General features: G+C 36.3%; 2 protein-coding genes across 3 annotated transcripts; both read left to right on the forward strand.

The window, feature by feature from the left end:
- The first annotated feature begins 4,342 nt into the window (after positions 1 to 4,342).
- On the forward strand, positions 4,343 to 9,571 carry LOC136220947 (ribose-phosphate pyrophosphokinase 1). Of its 2 annotated transcripts, XM_066008804.1 has the most exons (10): positions 4,343 to 4,555; positions 4,689 to 4,868; positions 5,574 to 5,822; positions 6,038 to 6,181; positions 6,391 to 6,558; positions 6,991 to 7,060; positions 7,715 to 7,796; positions 8,057 to 8,216; positions 8,331 to 8,418; positions 9,248 to 9,571. In XM_066008804.1, the coding sequence occupies exons 1-10, from the start codon at positions 4,457 to 4,459 to the stop codon at positions 9,256 to 9,258; spliced, it is 1,251 nt and encodes a 416-aa protein (XP_065864876.1). In that variant the 5' UTR covers positions 4,343 to 4,456; the 3' UTR covers positions 9,259 to 9,571. The 2 variants fall into 2 exon arrangements, with proteins under 2 accessions (XP_065864876.1, XP_065864877.1); XM_066008805.1 differs by lacking the exon at positions 8,331 to 8,418 and having other exon boundaries at positions 4,344 to 4,555.
- A 4,222-nt stretch (positions 9,572 to 13,793) lies between these two features.
- LOC136220949 (pentatricopeptide repeat-containing protein At3g06920) lies at positions 13,794 to 17,413 on the forward strand. The gene is made up of 2 exons (XM_066008806.1): positions 13,794 to 14,024; positions 14,110 to 17,413. Exons 1-2 carry the CDS (start codon positions 13,991 to 13,993, stop codon positions 16,764 to 16,766), a joined length of 2,691 nt encoding a protein of 896 aa, XP_065864878.1. The 5' UTR covers positions 13,794 to 13,990; the 3' UTR covers positions 16,767 to 17,413.
- The last annotated feature ends 5,401 nt before the right edge of the window (positions 17,414 to 22,814 follow it).

Below are 22,814 nucleotides of genomic sequence, written 5' to 3' on the forward strand. Positions count from 1 at the left end.
CAAAAGAAAGGACTCAGATCCGAATGTTCGGAAGGGCCTAAATGATGAAAATTCGATTGCAGTTACTTTTCTGCGGATTAAGATTTCAATGAAGTATATGTTTTATTGTTTTTCTGTGTGTTTTATACCTTTTATGATTTTTTTATGCTCTTTGTAGCCGTTTTCGTCCCATTGTGGATTTTGTAAAGGTTTTTTACCTTTTCCGTTTCTTGTTATACTTGTTATTTTTCATATTTAATGAACATGTAGGCATTTTTATAAAATAAAATAAAATAAAGCCTTAATGTTTTTTTTGGATGTTGTTAAACCCAGCCCCAATTTCCCACCTCTAGCCCCGTGAAAGGACGAAAGTACCCTTTGAGGCTTTGAGGTGGGAAATTGGGGGAAAAACCTCTCCCGGCACGCGGGCGTGAGGTAATCACGCCTCACCCTGTGGTGAGGCGTGATTACCACACGCCCGCATGCCTAAATCTCAAAAAAAAATGTTGATAATTGTGGTTAACTCGAATTATCCGTTTAGAAATAAAATTACGACATTTTAACTCAGATTACCCTTTAACAAATAAAATTTAAAAACATAAACATTAAAATAAAAATTAATAAACATAAAAGAGTACATATAATATCAAAAGTGTTAAAATGTATGAAGTTCTACAAAAATAATTTAGCTCGCCCGATGCCACGCCTCCATAAACTCATCCATCTCCCTCTTAATGCGTGGAGCATTCTCGTCAGATCGGTGGGTAGCCGCTAGTTGGGTGACACGCCACAACCAGCTAACCCACTCCAAAAAATAAATAAATAAATATTAAAAAATAAACGCATATAAACTAATACTAAATAATAATATTAAATAATAATAAACTTACAAATTCGTTGTTGGCGCGAGCATGCTGGACCGGTCCAACATGTGGTGCATGAAGGAGATGAGGATGCGAATATCGTATATACCAGTCCATATAAGCAGGATCACAGGCAGTGGGATCGTATTCAACTGGTCGGCATCTCCTCCGATCAATGCCCCGAGCCGATGGAAATCTCTGCCAGGTATCCTCAACTGTGATAGAGGAATGCGTGAGCTTGTACGATAAAGATCTCTATGGTCGTACTGCTTTATCAGGTCTAATACGCTCAGCTGGGATAGGCTGAGTATATCCGACCTGTCGCAGCGCTCGATCGGGCATATACGGCTCGACGATGTCTCTACATCGTATCCAACCGGCGTAGGACACTCGAAGCCGATCATCATCGGGGACAGGACCATAAGGCAACCAAGTCACCTGAAAAAAATAATACTCAATAATAAATAATAATATACTATAAATAATACTTAAATCAATTCTAAAATTTTATAAAATACCTCTGCTGCTGGCATACGGTCCAGCTGCCCGCATATGGTATCTAGTCGGGCGGTCGTCTTGCCTGGTACCCCGACCTCCCATCTCAATGCACGGGCATGGTCAACTGGGATCACGTGAGCTAGTCTATGCGGCCGAAACACCGGAAAATACTCGTATATCCACGCCTGCAGTAGGGTCAAACATCCGCATATACCAGAACAGTCTCCTCTGCTCGCTATCCCCAGCTGCCGGTACAACGTGGCAAGTGTAGCAGACCCCCATGAAAATCCAGCTGCCCCTCTGACACCGCCGTAAACCTCAGCAAGATGGGCCGGCCTAATCCTATCTCCACTCTTGTCAATAAACAAAGTGGATCCAAACATAAGCCACATCCACGATGTGGCCCGAGTAGCGTCATCCCTACCCTGGATGACAAGCCTGTGTACAGCCTGAACAAATACACCTCCACCACTCCATAAATGTCGGTCCGACAACAGAAGCTGCTCCCGATCCACCCCAAACATCATCATGCACATGGCATGAAGCCCGTCAGTAGTGGGAGACTCGGACACCATCGGACCGTCGATCGGGATCCGAAGAATCTGCCATACATCATGCAGCTGGATAGTCATCTCCCCGAACGACATGTGGAAGGAGTTCGTATCGAGCTGCCACCGCTCCACGAACGCAGTCAACAGCGGAGTGTCGAGGTTCTTAAACATAATATGTGGAAGGTGAGACAAACCAGTCTTCTCGATCATCTCCTTCAGCTGTAAAATGACACATATACAATTTATACAATTACTGAATGTTTTTTATGTTTATAGTTAAAAATACAAATTACAATAAATGTTGACAAACTATATTATTCTTACATCGGGTGACGCACCAGAAAACCACTGACACAAATCTCGGCATGCTGTTGATCTGTTGTAGCATGTCAGAAACGACCGAAGCTCTCCTCCCAGCATCCGTGAGGCAACATGTCCTAGAAAACTAGGAATCACGGAACCATCAACGGGGCCACCATCCACCAGTCCACTAACTAGCCAGCTCTCGTCCTCACTAGCTTTGGGACGTTTGCTGGTCCCTGAAAGTTATAAAATTATACTAAAGTTGTAAAATTATACTAAAGTTATACTAAAATACTAAAATTATACTAAAATTATAAAATTATACTAAAATACTAAAATTATACTAAAATACTAAAATTATACTAAAGTTATACTAAAATTATACTAAAATTATAAAATTATACTAAAATTATACTAAACTATACTAAAATTATACTAAATTATACTAAAATTATAAAATTATACTAAATTATACTAAAATTATACTAAAATTATAAAATTATACTAAACTATACTCAAATTATAAAATTATACTAAAATTATACTAAAGTTATAAAATTATACTAAAATACTAAAATTATACTAAAGTTATACTAAAATTATAAAATTATACTAAAAAAATACCTGTAGTTGCAAAGCGACCTCCTATGCGCTGGGTCGGCTGTCTGCCCGGGGTCGGCTGCTCATCGCTATCCTCAACCTCGCGATCACGTGCAGCTGCAGACTGTCGCAGTACCTGAGCTACCACATCCAGGTAGACCTGTCCACGGGTCCGGATACCCGTCCGGCCCGCCCAGGCCCGTGTCCCTTGGACCGGGCTTGGACAATAAAAATTGTTCATCGGCCCAGGCCCGCCAAAGCCCGCCTATTTTTTGGGCGGGCTTGGGATTAATAAAAATAACACGGGCCGGCCCAGCCCGGCCCGTTTATTAATTTTAATTAATAAATATATATTTATATATTAAATATTTATTTTTAAGTATAATATTTATTTTTTTATAATTAACAATTATATATATATATATTTAGGTGGGCTTATATGGGTTGGGCTCGGGATTTAATTTTTAAGCCCGAGCCCAGCCCGGTCCGAGCCCGCCTAAATTAATTGTGGGTTGGGTTGGGCTTGAGCTGAGCATTTTTACTTAAAAACCCGACTGGCCCGGCCCGAGCCCGACCCAGTCCGGCCCATGGACAGGTCTACATCCAGGTAGTCCTCCATAGAATCGCTATCAGGCTCTCTGTCACCAAAATCCGTCGCCCCCGCCGATCCATGAATATCGGGCTGATCCACAATCGGCCCCCTCCTCAACTTGTCCGTCGCAGCCCCTCTCCGCCTACGACCGGATATATCAATACCACGCAATCTCGTATGACATGGTGTATCATCCTCGTCGTCCATATCTAGACGACGAGCAGATGACGGGATGGATTTCCCACCCTAGTAGGCCGCTCCGTCTACAAAAAATTACATCTAGTTAATAAAAAATGGCAACATATAAATTATAAATTACACTAAATTAATTTAAATGTAAATAATGTAAAATTTTTTAAAAAAAATACTTGGGCGTATGCAAATCACGCCCGCACCACTGGTCGGGCGTATGAACATCACGTCCGACCAGTGGTACGGGCGTTCGAGAATCACGCCCGACCAGTGGTGCGGGCATGTGGCTATCACGCCCGCACCACTGGTCGAGCGTGATGCTCTTACGCTGGAACCACATGTCGGGCGTGATGTTCATACGCCCGACTGCGATTCCGGCAATTTTCAAAATCTGCTAAACAGATTCAAATCAAAGCGAAATTCAACGAAATAAAACCGTAAATCTTACCATTTTCGCTTTCCCTTTACGGCTTTTGTCACCATCCATGATTCGGTTCAAAAATTAGTCCGGATTTGATCGATTATTGTATAGAGTTCTTGAGAGGTTTTGGGTTTTTTCAATTTTGGTGAAAAAGATAGTTCGGTCTCCCGAGACTAGAGGTATAAATTAGTGGTAATTCACGTTTTTTTTTTTTTTTTTTTTTTCTTTTTCTTTTTACCACCAAAATGTCAAGAGCAATTTTTTATATATATTTTTTGGAAAAAAAAAATCTCGAGTGGAGTGTTATAGATTTCTTTATCGTTTTAATTTAATAGCGTTTGATTTTATTTTGGTAATCTATTAAAGCAAACCCCTTATATACACAAACAATGGAGCAATGCTTCTTCCTTAAGCAGAAACCCTAATCGATCCTTCCCTCTCGCTCCAATCGTTAATCATGGCGTCACTGCTTCACTTATCAACTGCATCTACTTCTCTACTTCGCTCTTCAAGTTTCGCCTCCAGGGAGCCTCGCTTCCCGCTCCGACAAGGCATCGTAACGCCCTGCCTTTTCTTTTTGAAATGTTCCATGACTGATTTTTTTCTTCAATTCTTCAGTTTATGCTTTTTGCCAGAGAATTCGTGTCGTAATTTTGTTTCTAAAATGTAGTTTGATTCTGTCTTCACAGAGATGTAATCTGATTGAGCCGCTCAAGTTCGACAACGGCAAGCCATGCATACCGATTATAACTCCGAGCGAACAATCATTCCCGAGTTTTTTAGATTCCAAAACTCATTTGGAGAACAGTATTCCTAACAAATCTAGACTCCGCATTTTCTCTGGCACTGCTAATCCCGCGTTATCTCAGGTATACTTGTTTGTTTCCCCTTCCATTTCGCATGCCTTTACGTTTAATTTCTCCAGTTTTTGCTCTGTTTGTTTTCTCAATCGTTTTGATGGCTCATTTCATGCTTTTATGATCAATTGGTTTAATTTTTATGCACTCTGAAGTCTCACATGTTCATTTTGATGACCGATTGGGGTTTAATTCAATTAGTATGGTTGCGGGCGGCATTCATGCTTTTAATACCTAAATCCTTCGTTTTCTATCTTTTAGTTCAATAATTTATATATGCAACAGTATAACAGCTATAGTTCATAAGTTTTTTTTAAACCTTTTTGTGAAGCTCGTACGTAATCTTTTAATGTTCACTCGTTCTGAAGTGTTTATCTTGTAGGAAATTGCATGTTCCCCCTTCCGTTTGGCATGCATTTACGTTTAATTTCTCCAGTTTTTGCAGTGTTGCTTTTCTCAATCACTTTGATGGCTCATTTCATGCTTTTGTGACCAATTGGTTTAATTTTTATGCACTCTGAAGTCTCACATGTTCGTTTTGATGACCAATTGGGTTTTAGTTCAATTAGTACGGTTGCAGACGGAATTCATGCTTTTAATACCCAAATCCTTCATTTTCTATCTTTCGATTCAATGATTTGATATATGCAACAGTATAGCAGAAGCTTTCACATGATCTTTTAATGTCCACTTTTTATGACGCATTTTATGTTGTAGGAAATTGCATGCTACATGGGATTGGAGCTTGGGAAAACCAAAATAAAGCGCTTTGCTGATGGTGAGATTTATGTTCAATTGCAAGAGAGTGTCAGGGGATGTGATGTTTATCTTGTTCAACCCACATGCCCTCCTGCAAATGAGAATCTTATGGAGCTTCTGATAATGATTGATGCATGTCGAAGGGCGTCAGCAAAAACTATTACTGCTGTGATCCCATATTTTGGGTATGCCAGGGCTGATAGAAAGGTAATGCTATTATAATCTAATCAATTTCAAAATTAGTTGATTGCATGCTTTTGTTGCTTGACAACTGAAACATTAGTTCATCCTCAAATAATTTTAGTTCCTGGAAAGCTAATAATAGATATTTAGGTCCTTCGTATTCGTCCATTTATTTAGCTCCATTATTCTCTGCTTTCTTCCTCTGTTTTGGTAATTATCTCCATGTTCTCCTCTTGCAGACTCAAGGTCGTGAATCCATTGCTGCGAAACTTGTTGCAAATTTGATTACAGAAGCGGGTGCAAACCGTGTTCTTGCTTGTGATCTTCATTCTGGGCAGTCAATGGGATATTTTGACATTCCCGTGGATCATGTATATGGTCAGGTACTCGGCCTTTCTATCTATGACTCCCACATTATACAGAAAACAGATATTGGAGTGTGAAATAAAGGTTAAGAACTAAATAGAGTTGAATATTGATTCTCTTGCATGTATTTGCTGACTATTTTTTGGAGCTTTTTTACTGGTGAAGCATCTGGTTTCTGTGCTCTGGTAAAATCAATTAATTTTTATTATCTGCTTTTGCACCACAGCCGGTGATTCTTGATTACCTTGCAAGCAAGACTATATGTTCTGATGACTTGGTGGTGGTCTCCCCTGATGTTGGTGGTGTAGCTAGAGCACGTGCTTTTGCCAAGAAATTGTCAGATGCACCTCTTGCAATTGTGGATAAAAGGCGCCATGGACACAATGTTGCGGAGGTAGGATCTCGCTATACATTGCTTTGATATACCTTACTGTGATGGTTGTAGATGTTGAAAAATTACAGGGTTTCATTAACTATTCCTGGGTAGAAAAATCATACTTATTAACACTGGTCACACACACACAAGAAAGAGCTTTGTCTGAACTTTCTGCTTTCTAGGTGATATTATCAAAGTGCTTGCGTTATTCCTACCCACTTAACTTTCACACGCTTTTTTTTCGAGAAATCTGAACTAAATGCTTTAATGTCTTTGATTTCATTACTTACTGTAATTTCCTCTTCCACTGTCTTCGTTTTTGTGACCATATGGACTTTACATTGTTTCTTGAATATTAGTCAAAGTTCCAAAGTTGCCAACTAGTTGATTTCAGTTATACGTATTGATTACAAGGTGCATTGCTTTATGTTGCTAAATTACATCATTCAGGTTATGAATTTGATAGGAGATGTGAAGGGAAAGGTTGCAGTCATGGTAGATGACATGATTGACACAGCTGGTAAGTTTTTCTGAAAATACAATTTGCTGCTTTTTCCGCTTGACAGAATACATGGTACAAAGTTGTATACTCATGCACTTTGAACATGTTTGAGCTATAGTTATCTATACTGCAATTAGCATTAAATTTTGATGATTTGAACTTTTAAATATTAGTTTGCTCTGTTTCAAGTCCAATGAGCATCAAATTGTCTTCACATTCAAGTTTTTAGATGATCTTCTTTAAGTTTTAACTATTGGTTTGAAATTAACAGATCATCTTATTTCTTTTGTAGTTTGGAACCTATATGTGAACATATGATTATTGTTATTTTAGGAAAATAAACATATGATTGGTAGAGAATATAAGAACCGAATATCTTACCATTTTTCCTATTAACATATCTTGATAACATTTTGAAATAGCTGCTATTGCATAGTGGCAGTGGTCTTGTATACCTATGGTCGATTAAGTAGTAATTCTGAACTTCTAGATTGCCTGCAGTTATTTGTATTTATGCAGCTGAATTAAAAATATTCTGACACATAATGTTGATCTTTTAATCAGTTGGGTCTGGTTTAGTTCTGGAAGTATTTTGACGTCTCTTAGACCCCTTGGCCATATATCGTTATCCTAAATTCTTAATCCATGGTTACTTATTGGTTGGTTTTACAGGGACTATTACCAAAGGTGCAGCTCTTTTGCATCAAGAGGGAGCAAGGGAAGTCTATGCATGTTGTACACATGCTGTTTTCAGGTTCCTTCATACTTCTATGTTGAATGTTTTAGAAGTTATAACTTTGTCTACTGTCAACTTGAATACACAATAAGCTGTGTTTTGCCATTAACATTAATTACAGTTTTGACTGACTCGCATCTTTTTTCTTTGTTACCAATGGAATTGAAAATAATTCTTCGGCCTAGTTCGTGTTTTATTTTGATCATGTATAGCAATAGCATGACTAAAGATTTGAAGCATCTGATTGAATGACCCATTCATCTGATTGTTATTTGCAGTCCTCCTGCTATCGAGAGGTTATCGAGTGGTCTTTTCCAAGAGGTGATCATAACAAATACTATACCAGTTTCGGAGCAGAACTACTTTCCGCAGCTCACAGTGTTGTCAGTAGCAAATCTCTTGGGCGAGACGATATGGCGGGTTCATGATGACTGCTCTGTGAGTAGCATCTTCCAGTAGAAATTGGAGTAGTTTGGTTTGGTAGTCAAATGAAATTGAACCAATTTTACCCAACTAGAAGAATGAATTTGATTAATTTGTTTTGCACACAAGGCATCCTCTTGTTGCAGTTCTCTTTTCTTTATTTTTCTCCTCAGAGATGCATACACCTGGATGATTGAGAACACAGGGTCATATTATGGTAATCTGCTCTTACCACCTGTGAAGTTTGAACTAACAAACACTGTAGTTTAAAGGCCTTTTTTTTTGGCTTAATACATCAGTAGCCCCCTAAACTTGGCTCAAAAAGTCGATTGACCCCCTTAGCTTATAGAGTGTCTCGTTAGCCCCCTGAATTTGCTTTAAATGACCTATTAACCACCTTAATTTGTTTAAACTGACCTATTAGCCCCCTTAACTTGCTTACATTAATCTATTTTTGCACCTTGAACTTGCTTAAAGTGATATACATTTCAATTTTTCCAAAACCAATCTTGTTCCGCCACGTGGACTCTAACGAGACAATTTGTGTGTTCAGGGGCGAATCAACTTTTTGGGCCAAGTTAAAGGTTGCTCAATAGTACAACCATTCCCATCTTTTTAGCTTAATACATCCCTAGCACCCTCTTGTCTAGGAAGTTCAACTGTCATGGTATACTTTAGGTTCGTCCTATTTACTCCCGAACTTGCTTAAACTGACTCATTGCCCACTCTGAACTTGCTTATGGTGATCTATTGGCTCCCTAAACTTACTTAAGTAGGATGCACCTCAACTTGTCCAAAACTTTCCCTTTTTTCTACCACCTGGATTTAGGGAGGGTCAATAGATTGCTTTAAGCAAATTCAGATGGTAAACCCGACGTTTCCAAAGTATAGGAGGACAATCGACATTTTTAGACAAGTAACGGGACTAGGAATGTATTATCTCTCTCTTTTTTCATTAGAGATAGATAGATCTCTGTTATCCTACATTTTGGGAATTAAGATATAGATTTAGATTCATTCAGGATTTTCTCTTTTCTCATTGTCAGGGTGCATTTGAACCCTATTCCAGCTTGGGCATTGATTGAGCAATTTTTGCAAACAGTGGCTTGTCACCCAGCTTCCGTCACAGACAGTCGTTTTTAGCAGTCATTGTAAAGGGTAATCAAATCAAACTATAGCATAACCGAAGTTTTGTGTTTAGAGAAATCATGTAGTTTGCTTGTATACCAGCCAGAGAGAGCTTCATAATTAGACTCCTTTATGTTTCAAAAATTGATGTACTATTTGCAAGTAACTCGAGTGATACATAAAATGTTGTATTTGATATATATTAAGTACATAATTTAGGTAATTTTAGATTTTTAGGTTTATTTTCTTAGAATTACAATTAATTTTTACTTGAATCAAGTCTTCCTTCTAAGAATGCCCACGAATTATGAAATCTTCTTAATTTTAGTTAAAAAGACTTTGTTATATTTATATTAATTACAGTATAAACAATGTTTACTTAGTATTTAAATTTTAAATATACATAAAATAAAATTTAAAAGTCTATTAAATTTCATAATTTAAATTTCATCAAATTTTTTTTTTCATAATTTAAATTATATATATATATATATATATATATATATATATATATATATATATGAGGTAAATGCTATGCTTACTTTGTTTTTTACAAAGTAAACCTTACTTTGTATGTTTTCACCATTGGATTAAATTTATACTCCATCATCCAATGGTGAAAATACACCAAAGTAATGGTACTTTGTTAAAAACAAAGTAACCATAGAAGGCACCTATTTATGATATCATTCGGTTTCTCTCTTTAAAATACTCTACTACCAAAAAATCATAACATATTTTGTAATTACTTGTATTAATAATATAAGTAATAATGAATTAATATTTAATTAATAAAAAATATCTATTAATATTTATTATTAATTAATAAATATTTATAATTTGATTGTTTTATTTAATTGGATTAAAAAATTTAAAATCAGAATATCATATTTTTTATCGATTTTAATAATTAATGAAAATGTAAAATATATTAGAAACATGTGTATATGTATATATATAAACGTACATTTGAAAAAGAATAAAGAAACTTATATATTAAATTAAAATAATAAGTATATATATAAACGTACATTTGAAAAAGAATAAAGAAACTTATATATTAAATTAAAATAATAACATGTTCGAGAGTGAAATTTGTCAGTGATCAATCAATAAGGTTGGTGATTCTAAAACGTTTACAAAGGTGTTATACTAAATCCAATTTTAGTGGAGTGTGCATTCTTCTATTGTAGATCCTTAGATCCCTTGCGAGATAAGCAGCAAAATTTGGAACATGTCCATGTTAAATGTCATGAGGAATTATTGATTGAAAAACTTCTTTAAGAAAGTTTATTGAGTAGGTGTGTCTGTTATTTTTAACAATCATGTTATGTAATATTACACATGTATCCATAATGATGTGAAGTTCTCTTTTATGCCAAGCATGTGTTGGTCCATGTACTATTGAAAAACGTGTTTGAAAGACTTCGAATGTCCGTTCAACGTTTTTCCGTTCGCTCTCATGCTTTTGTTTGTAACAAATTCGTTGAGGGTCATTGACATATGGAAAGCTTTTAACTCATTCAGGATATATACCATTTGTTAGGTAGTATTTCATATTGTACGTCATGTTGTTAACAGTAAATTGCACTGGTGGAGTTGTTCCTCTTAAATAGGGGTGAGCAAAAAGTCCAATAATCGATGACCAAACCGATAACCGAACCGAAATTCTTGTTTGGTTTGGTTATTTTAATAATTTGGTTCGGTTCAGTTGTCAAATTTTTATTGTTCGATATTCGGTTATCGGTTCGGTTATTTTGGAAAAAATATTGGTTTAACTGAAAACTGAACTAAATATATATTTAAATAAACATAATATAATTTTACTTATTTATTTGTTTTTCATATTTTAATTTGTACAAGAAATCCCAAAATTTAGTTTTAAACATTATTGAATTAATTTATAATATATAAGGTAATTTGAATTTGAAATTGCAAATTCTAAATTAACGAAGCTCAATTTCATAATTTATAACATTTTAAATATTTAAATTAAAAATATAAAATTCTCGGTTATTTGGTTGGTAATCGAACCGAACCAAAAAAATTTGGTTCCATCAACTTCGGTTATTTTAGTTATTTGATACGGTTTGGTTTTTAAAATTATACAAAATTCAGCTTGATTAACCGATAATTCGGTTCGGTTGCTCACTCCTACTCTTAAATTATCTTGGAACAAATTGGATTTGCTCAAAACATTAAGGTCATTGTTTGGACCCAACAACATCAAAATACGTGTTCCATACCTTAAGATTTACTAAAGCGACTATTTCAAGCATGATTGTCAGATGCCCATAATCTCTTTGAGTATATTGTCCTTTCCACGCAACTGGACAATTATTCCATGCCTAATGCAGCAAGCGATACCATCAAACATCTAGGGAACTCATGGTGTTCCTCATGCATCTGAATCAAATGTTGTACATCGCGAGATTGGGCCTCCCTATATACATATGGGGATACACCTCGATAACAATATGAAAAAAAATTCCACACATTCTAACATCATGCGCTAACTAATTTTTATGTTTCATCAAAAGCATCAGCTAGAGATTCATACGGAAGTATGCATGTAGCTGTTGTGCATTTTTGTAATGGAGACAAATTGTTTCTTTTTTCAGTATCAATCCTTTGTTGAAAATATGATGTGTGATCCCCAGGTCATCCACTACATGTTGGAACAAATTTTTACTCATTCAGAACCGTGTACAAAACACTTCCTCCGAATAAACTGATCCAGTTGAAAACTAGTCATTATACAGACGTTGTGCAACAGCTTCACGATTACGTTCTACATATTTTCTCTCTCAAGATTCAGAAGTTTAGACTGTTTATTTTTGTGCTTGTTCAAGTTCATGATCCTCCTGAATCATTTGATCATTCTCTACCCCTGTTCCTCGAATTATACACTACTATTTGAAGACATTTTGGTGAGATAAAGAGCATGTAGTTGTTTTGCTTATGTAAATGGTGAGGTTTGTGTTGCTTTGAAGATTGTGAGGTTATTTAATGACGTTTCATATATATATATATATATATATATATATATATATATATGTGTGTGGGTAACTCATATCAATAATGTTAACTTTAACAGTTTGGATAAAACTCATAGCATGATGACACCTTATTTCAATAATGTTAACTTTCACAGCCTGAAGACAACTTATGTCAATAATATTAACTCTTTACAGTCAGGAGACAACTCATAGCCTGGAGATAACTTGTATCAATAATTTGAACTTTCAAAGTTTGAAGACAACTCATATCAATAATGATAACTTTTATAGTCTGAGGACAATTCATATCAATTATTATGATTTTTACATCCTGGATACAATTTTAATAAGGTTGAAAGTTGAAATAATTTCTTTAATGACAATGTTTGCTAGACCAATAATGCCAATAATGTTTGCTATATGACAATAATGTTAACTTTCACATCGTGGAAACTAACATATATAGTGATGAGCAAGAGAAGAGCAATCTATATATGTAGTGATGAAGAAGAGAGAAATATCATAATTGGAATAGCCATCAGAATCCCCTTCCTTGTTTTTCAACCAAAGTTGTCTAGTTTCGAGATGAGGAAACTGCAAATAGCACAACGCAATCTCAACATAATTCAAGATTATCCTTAGCGTTTTATGTGACGATTGTAGAAACAAATTTGAACAAAAAAAAATTAATATTATAAGGGAGAAGATAAAAAAAACACTAATAATCAAATAAGAGAAAATTACATGTGAGCTGATTGGGAAGAACAAAAAAAAAAAATAAGAAGAAGAAAGAATGGATGAGAGTTGCATATCATTGTTTTGTCACATTTTTAATGTCTTTAATAAACCAAACTCATTCTCATTTAACAGAATTGATTTATACGATTAAACCTACTCTCATTTATGTTTATTGTATAAATGATGAGTTAATTTCCTACTCTCGATCATCGGGTATTGTGTGCTCGTTGTTGATTTTGTTGTTCTTCAACCTCATGTATTTTACTCTCATACTATAATTGAGTTGAGATACACAAACTAAAGTTTAAAAGTCCAATCACAATTAATGTAGTTATAGAAAGTATTGAATCTCTCGTATTATGGAGGGTTATGGTGACAGAGACAAAGACATTGCTACAAAAGGGAGAAAGAATTTATAATTTTTTTCTTGCTAGAGATTGAGCAAGGGAGGTGAATGTGGATGGAACTCTACGAATACTATAGGTTCCGGAGTTAGCTCAAAGGCGTGTCCCTTTTAGAACGAGGTTTCTTTTGAGATGAAATATTGACAAACGTATTGATGGGACGTTTAAAGAAGATAGATTGCTTCGGTAGAAATTACTTAAAAAAGGTCTTGACACCGCATGGAGTTTTGACCTGGCTCACATTTGGCCACGTGACATTTAGGGCCAATTAAGTTTTTTTCAAACAGTTTTATCAAAATAATATTATGAAATTATAATTAAGCCTATCTTTTCTTCCGTTTGGTTACAGTTATTTTTCATCCTTGTTTGATCTCACAAGGTCTCGAAATCTTCTCTCTTCGTCCTAAATCTTCTCTCCACCTTAAACCCTAAACCCTGGAGCTCTCTCTGTATACTCTATCTTCTCAGTAAGCTTCGAAGATAGATCTGTAATCTAACACACATACCTGGAAATGAATGTATGAAGAAGATGAAGATGCTTCTGAGGAATCCAGGTAAACTTTTGCCTCTTTGTTCAATTTAGTTTTGATTCAATCTTCCATCTTCATCACTCGTTGTTCCTCCTCTTTGATTCTCCAGGAAGAAGATTCCTACATGACTTCGCTCTCTGTAAGTTTTATTCTAATGCCCGTAAGTTGTCTTCCATGTCTAATGGCCCTTCTTCTTCCGAATTGGATGAGAGAAATCGAGAGAATCCGAAAAATTATGAGAGAATTCGGCAAGGTGTGGATGATGTGTGCCTTATTTTGGATCGTGGTCCTTGGGGCCCTGCCGTTGAGAATGCGTTGTCTGTGTTTGATGAAAGTCCTCAACCAGAATTTGTAATTAGAGTGTTAAGAAGACTGAGAGATGTTAATAAAGCAATAAGTTATTTCCGATGGGCTGAGAAAAAAGCTGATCGGTCACACTGTCCGGAAGCATACAATTCACTTCTGATGATAATGGCGAAAACGAGAAATTTTGATTATTTTGAACAAATTCTCGGAGAAATGAGCATTGCAGGTTTTGGACCGTTTAATAACACGTGTATTGAGTTAATTACGAGTTGTGTCATGTCAAAGAAACTTAGAGAAGCTTTTGAATTGATTCAATGCATGAGGAAATTCAGATTCCGCCCTGCATTTTCAGCTTATACGACATTGATTGGGGCTTTATCTGAAGCTAATGAATCTGACCTAATGAATACACTCTTTCATCAAATGCAGGAGCTAGGATATGAAGTAAGTGTACACTTATTTACAACTGTGATTCGTGTGTTTGCGAGGCAGGGTCGTCTTGATGCGGCTCTGGCTTTGTTGGATGAGATGAAAAGTAATTGTTTTGATGGTGATATTGTTCTTTATAATGTCTGTATAGATTGCTTTGGTAAATTGGGGAAATTGGATATGGCTTGGAAGTTCTTTCATGAGATGAAAGCGCATGGTATATCACCTGATGATGTTACTTATACTAGTATGATAGGTGTTCTCTGCAAAGCAAATAGATTGGATGAGGCAGTGGAAATATTCGAGGAGATGGAACGAAATAGACGAGTTCCGTGTGCATATGCTTACAACACCATGATTATGGGTTATGGATCTGCCGGAAAGTTTGAAGAAGCATACAGTTTGCTTGAGAGACAAAGAGCTAAGGGGTGCATTCCTAGTGTGATTGCATATAATTGCATTTTGACATGCCTTGGGAAAATGCGAAGACTAGGCGAGGCGTTAAGAATCTTTGAGGAGATGAAGAAAGATGCGGTGCCTAGTCACGCAACATACAATATTCTAATAGATATGTTATGTAAAGCAGGAGAAATCGATACTGCTTTCAAGGTTCGGGATGCAATGGAAGAAGCTGGATTGTTCCCTAATGTCAGGACTGTGAACATCATGATTGATAGACTATGTAAAGCTAGAAAACTTGATGAGGCTTGTTCTATGTTTGAGGGAATGAATCACAAAGTTTGCACCCCCAACGAGGTTACGTTTTGTTCACTTATAGATGGTTTGGGAAAAGACGGTAGAGTAGACGATGCCTACAGGTTTTACGAAAAGATGTTGGATTGTGATAAGATTCCAAATGCTATTGTGTATACTTCCCTAATTAGAAACTTTTTTAGATGTGGCAGAAAAGAAGATGCTCACAAGATATACAAAGAAATGATCAACAGTGGCTGTTCTCCGGATCTCATGCTTCTCAATACATACATGGATTGTGCATTCAAAGCCGGTGAAATTGAGAAAGGAAGGTCTTTGTTTCAGGAAATCAAAGCTCAAGGGTTGGTTCCGGACGTGAGAAGTTATTCTATCATAATCCACGGCCTCGTGAAAGCTGGATTTCCCCGTGAAACATTTGAGCTGTTCCATGCCATGAAGGACCAAGGATGTGTTCTGGATACCTTAGCTTACAATGCTGTAATTGATGGGTTTTGCAAGTCAGGCAAGGTGAATAAAGCTTATCAGCTACTGGAGGAAATGAAAACAAAAGGGTGCCAACCAACCGTTGTCACTTACGGTTGTGTAATCGATGGCCTCGCGAAAATCGATAGGCTTGATGAAGCATACATGCTCTTTGAAGAAGCTAAATCAAAGGACATAGATGTAAATGTTGTCATCTATAGCAGTCTCATTGATGGGTTTGGAAAAGTCGGTAGAATCGACGAGGCGTATTTAATCATGGAAGAGCTTATGCAGAGAGGTTTAACACCAAATGTATACACATGGAATTGCTTGCTTGATGCTTTGGTGAAATCTGAGGAAATTAGTGAAGCCCTTGTTTGCTTTCAATCCATGAAAGACTTGAAATGCACTCCGAATATTATAACTTACACAATTCTCATAAATGGTCTCTGTAAGATTAGGAAATTCAACAAGGCATTTGTATTTTGGCAAGAGATGCAGAAACAAGGATTACAACCGAATACGATCACTTATACTACTATGATTGCCGGACTTGCGAAAGCTGGGAACATCGTGGAGGCGAATTCACTCCTTGAAAAGTTTAAATCAAGAGGGGGTATACCTGATTCTGCTTGTTATAATGCTATTATTGAAGGATTAAGTTATGCAAATAGGGCAATGGAGGCGTATAGACTTTTCGAGGAAACTCGGTTGAAAGGTTGTAATATTAATACCAAAACTTGTATTTCGCTTTTAGATGCATTGCAGAAGGAAGGATGTCTTGAGCAGGCAGGAATTGTTGGAGCTGTTTTGAAGGAGATAGCAAATTCTCAGCATGCTGCAAGATATTGGTAGCATTATATGTTGATTGTATTACATATAAAGGTTGACTAGTATTTGATGCTGTAACTCTCTCAGTCTTTCTGCCGATGAATGCCTTGGCCGGAGCCGAAGACTGGTTATTTATTCATCACTCATTTCCTCGGTGAGTCTGTACTCTGCATCGGCTGCCTGCGAAGGTATTTTTCTCGACTTATTGATCACACTAATGTTAGAATCTTTAGCAAAAATTTTACGCTTTTCATGTAATTTTTAGGCGAAAAGCATTTCGAGTCACTTAATCATTCTGATTTTGATAGATTAAGCGTTTCGGTTTTTATTTTTGGTGACATTAACTCCTGATAACCAGAAAGTTTCCTTTGAAGATGAAACTTTGTTAGGAGAGGGTTATTACTTTATCTACATCCGAAATTTGTATTCTTAACAGTAAGAAAGCAATTTTTTGTGTTAAATATCCAGAGGACCTTGGATTTTGCTGTTTTTACAGGTAAAGCTCCTTTGAGCTTTTATTTTATACTGGGGATGTAAATGAGCCGAGCCGCTTACGAGCGGTTTGACATTCGGCTCTAGTTTACTAGTTTTGTACGATTCAAACTATGTATGTAGTTTACTAGTTTTGTGTAAAGAAGTTTCTAATGAATATAATTAATGAGATGTTCGTGAACCAAGTTAATGGACAGAATTCAAGTTCAGAGCAAAGCTCGTGAACAAGCTCGCAAGTAGCTCTCAAACATAATGTTGAGCTTGAGCTCCAGTTCGAGTCTGTCAATTTTTTTGATGAGTCGAGCATAAGTAGGCCAAAGCTCGGCTCGATTACAACCCTACTTATACGCGTTGGACTCTTGATTGTTTATAAATATACATACTTAATCCTAAAATATCAATTTGTAAGGATTTAACATATTGATTTCTAAATGATCAAAAGTTCAATGTGTAAAAAATAAAAGATCAGAGGCACAACAGTCATGGATCTAAGGGAGGCCAGGGCCCGGAAAACCTCGGAAAACTCTATAGAAGTTGTGTACGGAGCTGTATATTTTTTCTGCAATAGTATTAAAACAGTAGTAATTGAGTACCCATAAATCACGAGAGAAAACCCTCAAACACCTCTCTCCGTGAATCCGTGAATCCTAGATCCGTTAGCATGATACAAATGGCAAATAATGGTTGTGTATTTTTCAGGTAATTGCTTCAGCTTGATCGGTAACTCTATGCGTTTCGATCTTCTTACCTGCCTGCCATATAACTTGTGAAAAAGGAAGTGTTTCACAGCATATCATCAAACTATTTTTGCGCTTTTTTAGAATTTAAATGGCAATTATAAAACCATGGTTTTACATTATTCTTTCTCAGACAAAGAAAAAGCTATAAATAAGAAGATAAGCACATAATTCACAAATTTCATGAGCGGTTCGAGGTTAAGCTTGACAATGTTCAGCTCGATTTGTAAACAAGCTGAGTTCGGCTATTACCTTACTTTGAAAGCTTGCAAGCTTGCTAAAGCTCAGTTATCAATTTCAAATGAACATCATTAATAAATTGTTCGCAAGCAAAATTCATGAACAATTTTAATGAGCTGCTCGTGAGAATAACTAGTGAACAAGCTCGTGAACATGATTTGGAGCTCAAACTTGCTAACTTTCTGACGAGCCGAGCATAAGTAGATTAAAGCTCGGTTCGGTTCGATTATTACCTTACATTTGGAAGATTTCCATATAATTAATAGTCCTTCAAATTTTAGTTGTGGGTTTGGTGGAGCTTGTTTGAGAGTGGGTTCTAGGCGAGATGGGTTTGAGAGTGTTCATGGAGGGTATGGTTTTGGAGATAAGAATGAAGCAGGAAATGATATTTTGGAATTCGCATCAGCCTATGACTTGAGTATCATGAACACATGGTTTATGAAGAGAACATCCCACTTAGTGACTTATCGGAGTGGCGGTAATGCGAGCCAAATTGACTTCTTCTTAGTAAGGAGTGCTTGGAGAAAGAGTTATATTGATTGTAAGGTGATCCCTGGTGAGAGTACGACAACCCAACATAGAGTAGTGGTGCTAGATTTTCGAAGTAGGAAATGTATAAGAAAACAAACACCTCAAGTAGAGACTAAGATTAAGTGGTGGAAATTGCAAGGGGAGAATCAACAAAAATTTGTGGATGAGATGACCAAAAAAGATATTTGGACTTGCAATATGGATTCAGATATAGATTCAATATGGAATAAGATGGAGCATAGTATAAGGGAAGTAGCGAAGGAAGTTCTAGGGGAATCTAAAGGTAGCATGCCACCGGGTAAGGACACATCTTGGTGGACAGAAGAAGTACGACAAGCAGTAAAGAGTAAGAGAGAATCCTATAAACTATTGGGGAAATGTAGGAGTGACGAGAACTACGAAAAATACAAAGAGGCTAAAAGGGAAGTAAAGAAGGTCATACGAGATGCTAGAGCAAAGGTGAATCGGGATCTGTATACAAGATTGGATACGAAAGAAGGGGAAAGAGACATATATAGAATTGCTCGGATGAGAGATAGGAAGACGCGAGATCTCGGAAAAGTTAAATGTGTGAAGGATGTGGACCAGAAAGTCCTAGTTGGAGATAAGGATATCAAGGAACGATGGAGGTCCTATTTTGATGACTTATTTAATGGAGATCGCCAACAAGATGTTGGAGATATAAGTATCCATCACGATATGATAAATCATGAATGCCTGCGGAGAATTCAAAAGGGTGAAGTCAAAATGGCATTAAGTAAGATGAAGTTGAAGAAAGCAGTAGGACCTGATGGCATCCCTATTGAGATTTGGAGATGTTTGGGAGAAAGAGGAATCGAATGGTTGACGACGTTCTTCAACAAAATTTGGAGAAACAATAAGATGCCATCAGAATGGAGGAAAAGTACCTTAATCCCTTTGTATAAGAACAAAGGCGATGTCCAAGATTGTGCCAACTATCGGGGAATCAAATTAATGAGTCACACTATGAAACTTTGGGAGCGAGTGATTGAACAAAGGCTAAGGAGGACGGTGAAGATCTCGGAAAACCAGTTTGGCTTTATGCCGGGAAGATCAACTATGGAAGCCATCCATCTAATGAGACAATTAATGGAGCACTATCGAAATAAGAAGAAAGACTTGCATATGGTTTTCATTGACTTGGAGAAAGCATATGATAAGGTACCAAGGGAAGTACTTTGGTGGGCCTTGATAAGGAAAGGCATTTCGCGGAAATATATTGACATCATAAAGGACATGTATGAGGGAGTATGCACGAGTGTACGTACTAGTGTTGGGAAAACTGAAGAGTTTCCTATTACGATTGGAGTGCATCAAGGTTCCGCACTAAGCCCATTTCTTTTTGCCATCGTTAGGGATGAACTAACAAGTTCACTTCAAGGTGGTATACCATGGTGCATGCTGTTTGCAGATGATATTGTGTTGGTTGATGAGACGAAAGAAGGAGTGGAGATGAAGTTGGAACTATGGAGGCAAACTCTAGAATCTAGAGGCTTTAAGTTGAGTCGAAGTAAGACAGAATATTTGGAGTGTAAGTTTAGCGGCCGTAGGAGTAGGGAGGCAGGGACAATCACCCTAGATGGGAGAGTTGTTCAGGCCTCGGATTGCTTCCGGTATTTAGGATCTATTATCCAAACGGATGGAGAAGTAGATGGAGATGTTGCCCATAGGATTAAAGCTGGTTGGTCGAAGTGGAAGAGTGCTACGGGTTTCCTTTGTGATCCCGGCATGCCTAATAGATTGAAGGGAAAATTCTACCGGACGGCAATTAGACCAGCATTGTTATATGGTACGGAGTGTTGGGCAGTGAAACACTGCCACATCCATAAGATGTCGGTGGCGGAGATGCGTATGTTGAGATGGATGTGTGGTCACACGAGAAAGGACCGGGTGCGTAATGAAATAATTAGGACAAAAGTAGGGGTTACATCTATTGAGAATAAAATGAGAGAAAACCGACTAAGGTGGTTTGGCCATGTGAGACGTAGAGCGCTTGATGCGCCGGTTAGGAGAACCGAAGAGTGGCAAAGGGATGTAGTGGTGAGGGGTAGGGGAAGACCTAAGCAAACTTGGAGGAGGGTGATCGAGAGTGATATGAGTTTATTGGGAATTGAGGAAAATATGGTAGTGGATAGGACGGAGTGGAGGGAGCGAATCTGTGTCGCTGACACGACTTGATTTTCACGGTTTTATATGATGGTTCATGTTAGCCGACCCCGAATCATTTCGGGACTAAGGCTTTGTTGTTGTTGTTGTTGTTGTTTGGTGGAGCTTGTTTCATTTTCATGAGGATTTCATATGATGAGTTTTACTCGTTTATTTAGTTCAGTTGTTGTTTGTCGTTGCAATAAAAATTTTCATGAGTTAGGCCCAATAGGCTTTCAAATAAAAATGATCAGTTTCAAATCCAACCTTTCTCGCAATTGATATAGTCTGGTTCGGGCCAGGCTCAACCATATCTCCATTATTTTTAGTTTGGAGAAGGTTCAATATTCTACCTGGATGGAACTCTTTAAAGTTTTTGCCAAATCCCAAGTTATCCACCATATCATTCTGAATGGTAAAGCCGTTGTCTCTCCCTTCGATGAGGCTGCCAAAGATCAGTGGGAAACCTTGCTCTGATACCATAATAGAAGATAATCTGTTGATTATTTCTTAAGCCTAACACGGCATATATACAAATATACAAGAGTAATTTTAGGAGCTAATCTAGGAGTAATTTTAGGAGTTAATCTAGGAAACAAATCAACCTACTAATTACAAATAACTCTACAACAATATTTCCTAAAACAGAATAATAATCATTTGGTTATTCTAACATTTCCATTAAAAATGCTCACTCCAAGTCTAGCCTAACTCATTGTTGATTTAGGCAGGTATGCACCGACATATGTTCGGTTTTAAAATAAAAAAAAAACCAAACTCAATCTAAATAAGTCCTCTAAAAATATATTTTTTTAATAATATAAACTAAAATTTATATTTAATATATAAAAATATATATTTTTAATAATATAAACTAAAATTTAATTTAATAAAAATCGCAAATCTGCCTCAAAACTAAGCAAGTTTAGATGGGCTTGGGCCTGGGCCGATCTTGATTCAACTTTTCTTGTTCAAGCTCGATTTATTGGACATGGTCTTGGGTGGGCCGAACGAATATCTAGATCCATCTAGTTAGTTATTTGTCGAGTTGGAATCTTCAAATACTCGAAAACCCCAGTGAAGAATAGCACACTACTACTTGAATTGTTTTTTTTTTCTTTTCTTGTCCTTATGTTTTAATGTTTATGATACTACAATATTTGATTATATAAAGTTAATTTGACCCTTAATTTTGCTTACAAAGTGTGACTTTACAAATTAACTAAAAGTAGTATTTGGTAAATGCAAAATTAATTTTCTTAAAAATTGAGACAACTAAAAATAGTTGTTACAACTTATTAAGAAAGCTCATATTAATTTTTTTTTATATAAAAATAATCGTAACTTTCAATATAATCTAATATTATAATGTATATATATTTCTTAACTTTTAGAATTTTTTATTGTATTTTTAATTAAATAATCATTAGCTTCTTTTTTTTACTAGTAGTATTTTTTTTCCATAGCACTTCTCCCCTTAGTCACATCAATGCTAAACTGACCCTTAATTTATAGGATGACACTTACAACACATTAAGGTTTTACATATTTTTTTCCGAATTTATCTTTTACACATCAAATAGTTAAAGATTAACTTCGTCGGCATTCAAAATTATTGAGGATAAAATTTTGGGTTAATTTAAAAAAAAACATGTAGTTTCACATTTTCATATATATGTATTTATGGTTTTTTTTTTTTTTTTTGCTCTAAAACAAATCCTATGGTTTCTGTCGTTTACAAAAACCAGGTAAATCCCTTAATACCGTTAAAATGGTGGGTATTTTCGAGATTTTTTTTTTACTTTTTGACATTGTTAAGGAATTTGCCTTGTTTTTGCTAACGCGGTTTGTTTTGGGGAAAAAAACTCACAAATACCGATCTGCGAAAACGTAAAATCACATGAGT

Source organism: Euphorbia lathyris, chromosome 2, assembly GCF_963576675.1.
Source record: "Euphorbia lathyris chromosome 2, ddEupLath1.1, whole genome shotgun sequence".
Classification (NCBI taxonomy): domain Eukaryota; kingdom Viridiplantae; phylum Streptophyta; class Magnoliopsida; order Malpighiales; family Euphorbiaceae; genus Euphorbia; species Euphorbia lathyris.

Excerpts from the sequence above, each read along its gene's own strand:
- LOC136220947 (XM_066008804.1), top strand. The coding sequence starts at position 4,457 with ATGGCGTCACTGCTTCACTTATCAACTGCATCTACTTCTCTACTTCGC. Across the intron at positions 4,556-4,688 it reads TCCCGCTCCGACAAGGCATC|AGATGTAATCTGATTGAGCC; the intron begins GTAACGCCCTGC and ends CTGTCTTCACAG. Across the intron at positions 7,797-8,056 it reads TGTACACATGCTGTTTTCAG|TCCTCCTGCTATCGAGAGGT; the intron begins GTTCCTTCATAC and ends TGTTATTTGCAG.
- LOC136220949 (XM_066008806.1), top strand. The coding sequence starts at position 13,991 with ATGAAGAAGATGAAGATGCTTCTGAGGAATCCAG. Across the intron at positions 14,025-14,109 it reads GATGCTTCTGAGGAATCCAG|GAAGAAGATTCCTACATGAC; the intron begins GTAAACTTTTGC and ends TTGATTCTCCAG.